The sequence below is a fragment of the Penaeus japonicus genome, unplaced genomic scaffold (genome assembly GCF_977035675.1).
Source record: "Penaeus japonicus unplaced genomic scaffold, GWHDUDI00000001_assembly GWHDUDI00000019, whole genome shotgun sequence".
Lineage (NCBI taxonomy): Eukaryota > Metazoa > Arthropoda > Malacostraca > Decapoda > Penaeidae > Penaeus > Penaeus japonicus.
Window position 1 is genome coordinate 3462696 of NW_028234421.1, and position 7500 is coordinate 3470195.

General features: G+C 38.0%; 1 protein-coding gene across 1 annotated transcript in view; it reads right to left on the bottom strand.

The window, feature by feature from the left end:
• Positions 1-7500, bottom strand: part of LOC122244206 (propionyl-CoA carboxylase alpha chain, mitochondrial) — a 17265-nt gene that overhangs the window by 7711 nt on the left and 2054 nt on the right. Inside the window, exons 3-10 of the mRNA XM_086547204.1 lie at positions 7350-7460; positions 6311-6479; positions 4649-4887; positions 3983-4077; positions 3172-3322; positions 1027-1096; positions 485-633; positions 6-150 (exon numbers count right to left, since the gene is read on the bottom strand). Coding sequence (XP_086403330.1) covers positions 6-150; positions 485-633; positions 1027-1096; positions 3172-3322; positions 3983-4077; positions 4649-4887; positions 6311-6479; positions 7350-7460 — 1129 coding nt within the window. The remainder of the gene's footprint in view (positions 1-5; positions 151-484; positions 634-1026; positions 1097-3171; positions 3323-3982; positions 4078-4648; positions 4888-6310; positions 6480-7349; positions 7461-7500) is intronic.

Genomic DNA, 7500 nt, shown 5'->3' on the forward strand with positions numbered 1-7500 from the left:
CTTACCCCTAATCACATAAGCATCTAACGCTTTAATGCTGCGCTCCAATGCTTCTTCTCTGTTGTCTCCATAGCACACTAACTTGCAGATCATTGGATCGTAATAAATGCTAATTTCACTCCCCTCTTCAATACCACTGTCGCAACGAACCTAGTGGAGATTCGACGATTACCGTTAATATCTTTCATTCTTGAAAAATGATCATGTACCTAATATTCTTCTTTTACAAAGTTAATTATAATTTTTGATACCTAATGAAGATGTTTTTATACCATCCATATCACTTTAATTTGCCAATTGCCTGAATATGTATATGAAATCTTTTCCAGACTATAAACTCTCTATTTTCATGGCTAAATTCTATCAAATTCATATAGGCAAAAAATTTACATTAAAAGTATAATATCAAAATAGAATAGACATTTACTACAATATAAAAAGGACAACATTAACACTATGATCAGCTAATCATGCAAAATATCACCTTTGGGAGGTGAAGTGGTTCCTGATACTTTGACAGACGACCAATAGATGGGAGGCCAAAGTTCTTGAAAGGATCCTCAGCATACACTCGACTCTCGATGGCCCAGCCTCTTATAGGCACATCTTTTTGGCCAATTTTCAGGGGATGTCCTAAAACAAGGAAGATAGAAATGGACCATTATATCTAATTGAACTCATGTATATATATCTTCTGCTTACTAAAGTTCAAAGCCAACGAAGTTGATGGTATTCCAGTGGTATGCTATCTGATATTCTTCACACAAATATTGATTTTTAATGGATATCTGTCTCTGCAAGTTATAAGGAAAAGAGAACAAGGCTTGCAAACAGGTGAATGCTAAAATTAAAGGATGGATCCACCCTAACTGATAATAAATTCCAAATAAAAATATAGTATCCATGTATCAGAATCTGAATCATGGCTCTCCAGTCACTACATACTTTCAGTTGAAAAGACAGCATGTTATGAGATATACTAAATAAGACATACTCACATGCGCAAATATCATACAGGATACTAACCTTTAGCCACTCTGATCATTTGGTGCACAAGGTCAATGCCAGTGATGCACTCTGTGATGGGATGCTCCACCTGTGAAAGAGAAAACCTGTGATCAGCCATATAATCATCTAAGGCAGCAGGACTGGAGCAGGAGACCGAGGATACCCAGCAGGTGTCACAGAGCAATGAGGGGTGATACTCCTTCTCCTCCACTACGCAATCCCTGTAGGCAGATGCAGCAATTCGGCAATTAGTGGGATGCGGAAGTCCAGTTGTCAGTTGTCGCGTGTGAAGTGCATGGGCATTGACAATTGTCATGTCCAGTAAGTTATAAAACAGTTTGATATACCATTTGCTTGTCTTTCTCGCAGCTCAGTAGGACCGTGTGAGCTGGTCACTCATGTTGACCCCCTTCATTCCATTATTGCAATCCACAAAACAGAGGGTTTTTTTTCCTTATTTCCCCTCTTCTGTTCAACGGGAGGTCAACTACTTAATTTCCCGCATGGATGATGGACAATATATTCACTGGTATCTTGTCCATCCAGGACATCACTATCATTCCTGCCCTGGATGTATCTATGTCGCCCTTCTTTTTCACCGCTAGGTCATGTGGCATATATATTCTGTTCAGTCTTACTGTGTCAACAGCCTGCCTCATTGTTCCAAGACAATGTAGTGGAAAAGAGTGGGCAAGGAGTACCAGTTATCTAAGTATAGCTGATACCCCTTTTAGAAAAGCCCCACTTCATGCATGAGGTTTACTATGGCCTTCATACTTGCCGGGTTGTCACTTCTATCTTGGCCAATGTTAATACGGATGGCTGGCATGTACCCAGCAGCCTTTCTGCACTCCTGCACAATTTGTAGACTTTCATGCTGAAGCGAGCCCTCTTCGACAGATTGTATTGTACTGTGTGGTATGCCCACAAGGACTCATCGACTGCGACCTTCCTCTCCAGGGTGAAGACCTCCTTGAAGCTACTCTGGAAGGCATCAATGGCAGGCCTGATCTTCCACAAGTGGTCTGTTGCTGCAGCTTTGTCTTCATTGTTGCTGAAGTGGAGGTTTGATGTCAACAGGTCATACCGATTCCTTTGGTGTCGAGTCCTCCTTGAGGCCGAGTTCATCCTTCAGAACTGTAGTGCTGCTAAAGCTGTGATGACATAGCATGTTTTCCTCCTTGTACCACCCTTTCCATCCCTTCGACCCAGGGGTGTTGCAGGCGGCAGTCGCCCTCCAACAAGGGCTTATCAGAGTCGATGGAGTTGGCTGAAACGTAGTCCATAGTGACTTTTTCATGGTCTAGCTTATCATAGCTGCAGTCACTGTCTGCATTGTCCCCATCATCAAAGGTGTCAGGATCATCTACTTCATCCTCGTCCTCCCAGCCAGAATCTCCAAGAAGGGAACAGCAGGTACTAGAACAACAATGGGTTTTTATGATGAGATCGAAGGCCGAGGCTTACCCATGTCTTGAAAGACATGCAGCCCTCATGGTCATGAGCTCCCCCCCAGGCAGTAGGTGCTAGATCTCTCCTGCACCCAGATGGTCAGCTGGCAGAGTAGCCAGAGGCACAAGCACGATATACCGAGAGAATGTGAGGCATGATCAAGGAACAGATGTCAGGCTAATAGTGATTTTAGTCAAAAGGTAAGGTCTTAGGACACCTTGTCACCGTCATATTTTCATCCCACCTCATTTCCAAAATTAGGTGGGGGGAGGGGGGTGGAAGGTTACAGCATCAGTTTTGTATCGTATCTGGCTTTGTTTGTGAAGGAGGGGAAAGTCCCTAGAAAATATCAAGTGACGTCAATGCCTGCCATCTATGTGTGATGCCAGAAGATCAGGAGTAAGGGTACTGTCACCTCTACATGACGCCTGGAGGAGTGGCAAGTAAGGTACCGTCATCTAAACATGACACCCGAAAGTTTTGGGTTAAATCTCTATCGTATCTTATTTAGTGACTGACCTGGAGCTATCATCTAACCAAATAATAATGAAACTTTCTTACATAAAACATAGTTCCTTCTAAATACAATGCTTTTAGACAATTTAGTTTCTTAAAAATTTTGCACTGTGAACAAGATGTATCATACTAATTTCTATAAAATGAAACAAAAACTCAAAAACTACCGAATCTATCAAATGTACAAAAACTTACCTGTAGTCTCGTATTCATCTCAAGAAAGTAGAAGTTCTTCTTTGAGTCTACAAGAAATTCAACAGTTCCTGCTGACGAATACCCAATTTGCTTGGCCAGTGCTACGGCCTGTTCTCCCATAGCTTTCCTTGTGGCTTCATCCAGAAAAACACTGGTAGGAAATAAAAAAATTTCTTCACTGTAAATCACTACTGATGACACAAACATTAAGTATAAAAAATATTTAAAGTTGATGGCAATTTGTTTTTTGAACTTAACCAAGTTAATAAATTTGCACTGTATTGTGTATATAGATCCTCAGTACACTGAGTAATAATGTCCTTAACTTACAATTTTTTTTCTTTTCTAAATGCTTATATCAAACCTAAATGCCTATATCAAATAAGAAACATATATTCTAAATCTCTTAATAAACTGTGTATGGGGGAAAATGCTATTCTTTCTGCATGTCCTAAATACTTCACAAGAGGATCTTTATCAAATCTGAAGGCGAACAATACTTTTGTCTGCTTTTTATTAAATAATGAGTAGTAGAACCATGATTTTACAAGATAATGACCTCTGCCTTTATATAGCTAAGGTTGCTCAAAGCCATAACATTAGAGTGCAAAGAATAGAATGGGTTCTGTCTTAAAAAAACAACAGGCACTCTTTTTGAAACACCACATATAATAGGATGATAACACTATTGTCTAGAAGTGTAAATACCGATGCATAAATAGTATAAAAATTTTATACAGAACCCTTACTTAGCCTCACAACAGCAGGTAACTTAGAAATTCTAAAGGAAGCATTTTCTCTTACAACATACCTAGGAGCCTCCTCAATGACCTTCTGGTTACGACGCTGGATAGAACACTCGCGTTCGTTGAGGTATATCGCGTTTCCGAATTTATCACCTAAAACCTGTCAACAGAGAAGTAATAGCCATTAGAAGAACTACCTCTTACAATAACCAAAATTTCACATTGACAAAGCATGCAATCACAATAATTCCACATATCTTCAAAAAGCCTCACATAAACTAATAAGTGTCATTTGCTCAATCAAAAAATATCTTCCCAATTTTCTTATTAAGCAATCTCCTGGTTTCATATAATGCAAGGATACAGCATAAATACTAGAGTGAATCTCCTGCTTTCTCTTAGGAGGATTATGAGACAGATGACATGACGTTCATGAGGCGACATGAACGTCTCATCATGGCTTTGTTTGGCCGCCTCACCAAGTGATTGGGTGCATAGTGGCTGGTCGCTGCCTAAGAGTACTAATAGCCAGCAACGCTTGGCCTGCTTGCTTCAAAATATCCTGACAAAATAACTAGGCGCTGCCGAATTGGCCCAGTCGTTAACAGTTTAATTTGGGTTTGGGGAGGGATAAACTCATTTGTTCAATACAAGTAGTCTGTGTGAAGACAATTGATGTTGCATGCCTACAAGACAAACACCATTTGACAAAGCTAAGACCACCTACATACCTGAATTTCAATATGTCTGGGATTATCAACAAACTTCTCCACCAGTATTCTGTCATCCCCAAAGCTAGAGGCAGCTTCTTGCGTGGATAGCTTGAATCCCTCGCGGGCTTCATCATCATTCCAAGCAATGCGCATGCCCTTTCCACCACCCCCAGCAGATGCCTTGATCATCACCGGATACCCAATATCATTGCTGATGTGCACGCAGTCCTCAGCATCCTTCACAATGCCATCAAAGCCTGTAAAAGTAATTCAGATTCTTAAAACCTTTCTCCGACTCTGTAATGATGTTTTGAAAGCCCTATGTAATATCAGGCTCGAAATAAAATGGCCAAACATGACTTGTGATAATACAAGAAATGGATAGAAAAAACACACAAATACTCGTAAATAAAACATTTAAATCTAAAATTACATTACTTCATTCTCCATATAATTAGCCTTCCTGATTAATAGCATCTTGTTCCACATTGGCTGTAATGTTACACAGGAAAATTCTACTGCCCATTTTCAAGTAATTCATCATACAGCATTTTTTTCCAATAATTAGTGCATTTCCTTCCATATGAAAAGAGCACAAGGAAAGCAATCATCACTATCTATTCAGTTTACATTAGTTTTGTTTCAACTTGATATTAGAGTTGGCACTGATGCTAAATGCAGTTCTATATCAACTTAGAGTACACCATAATTCCAATCTAATTTCTCAATCAACTTTAAAAAGAAAATGCTTATAAATAATAAGCTCTATCATAGAAAGCATAGGTCAGCAGCCTTCGGTCTGCAAGAAACATCCTACCTACCACGAATTTCATTTAGCTTTCATCTACCCAGTCCCCCATGTTAAAAAAAAAAACTTTCCATCAACAAACAGCATCAAGTCTCACTACAACCAAATAGTCTGATTGCTGCACTTATTCATAAGATATGAAATGACACAAATAAAGTAAATTTGGAATTCATTTTGTTATATTATTATTACTTCCAACTACTTAATGAAAATTGGAATTCATTTTGTTATATTATTATTACTTCCAACTACTTAATGAAAAAACAAATGTAGCAACCCACAGCTCAAAGACTTGGCCTCATTTCACATACAAAATAAGGTTGCCAATGCGATACAAAGACTGAAATATAGCACCGGTATGTTTAGGGAAATATACAAAGCTTTTAACTATTCTATACTATATTCAAGTCTATTATTTCAAACAGACCTTACAAAATGATGTAATTCATAATTGGTTTGAAATACTGAAAGTAAGAGACAATAACCATAAAAATCCCATTCACAATATTTCTTACAAGAGCTGTTACAGTGGAATGAATAAGGACATTTAAGATATAGTATATATTTGCAAAGAGTATTGTATGTTCCTTTTTTTTTCAGTAAATGCCATTCACTGCCTTAACGAGTGATCCATTTCATCAAGATTGAATAATATTTTCACAATGAGCAATACACACATTTCTTTCTCTTAATAATCTTCTCCTTTGTGATGTATGGCAAAACCAACTACAGAACACATCTTCAGTATGCAAGTCTTACATTCACTTTTCAATACATCAAACAGCACCCTCACTTCCAACACACAGTTTACAAACATGGCTTTACTCAATCATTAAGAAAAGACATAAAAGAATTCATTCATCAAAACCCACCTGGGATGGTATTGACTCCAGCTGCCATGGCAAGCCTCTTGGACTCCAGCTTGTCACCCATACCGGTTATAGCCTTTGCGTTGGGGCCTATGAAACTTACTCCAATGTTTTCCAACTGCTGTACAAAATCTGCATTTTCACTTAAGAAACCATATCCAGGATGAACCGCCTGTTGATAGAAAATGAATATATATGATGCGTTCATATGTACCTAAAAGATAAACGTACTAACAGCAGTATCCCCAGTCCATTACCATTGTCAAAGTCATTATACCTATACAACCGTCCTAAGTTGCAAAGGATAATGACAATGCCGTAACATTTTAGATTTTTGTACACTTGCCTTGGGCAAACATCCTCTAGACAAAGGAATAGCAATCATTTTAATAACATTTCATTAAATGCGAATGAATAATGCGAAGACAGCAGTGAAGACCGTGGAGAGAAAATGACTGGGGATACAGCTACTAACTCTTCTTCTCTCATATGTATAACAATAATTTTCAATGTATGAATCACAGCAGAATAGTTTCCATAATCAAAGCCAACTTTGGGAACCCAACTCTTTCCTATGAAGTGTAAGGAAGCAATTTTTCTAATACTACAGACAGTAATACAGACATATATAGAAAGAGCAATGAACCAAAGATTATATAAGGAAGATTTAAAGCCTGAAAAGTACTCTTGCTAAAGTTCACATGGCACTTATGTAATAAAACATCTTGAAATTAAAACATATAAAACAAACTCATTAAATTTATATCTTTCTATGCAAAAAATCTTCTTTTCTATAAATACAGTCATTATAATCAGAATAGTACATACATGTATTCCTTACTCAATAATGAAACAATATGAATAACCTGGTGATTATGAAAAATAAACAAATAAATATAAAACATGTTAAAAACAGGTATCAACTTACACTAAGGAAATGCTTAGCTAAGACATCACATCATCAACTCTCCATAATTCTAGCTTTCTTTAATGGTTGTGATGCCTTAAGGTCTTATGTCATCAACATTCAGAGCTGACGAACCTGTGCACCAGTAGTATTGATGGCATCCAATATCCGGTCCATTCGTAAATACGAGTCTCGAGCCTGGGCTGTTCCCACACACACCGCCTCATCGGCAAGCTTCACATGGGGCTGTTAGATAATGTTTTATTAATTGTCAGTCTAAAATTAT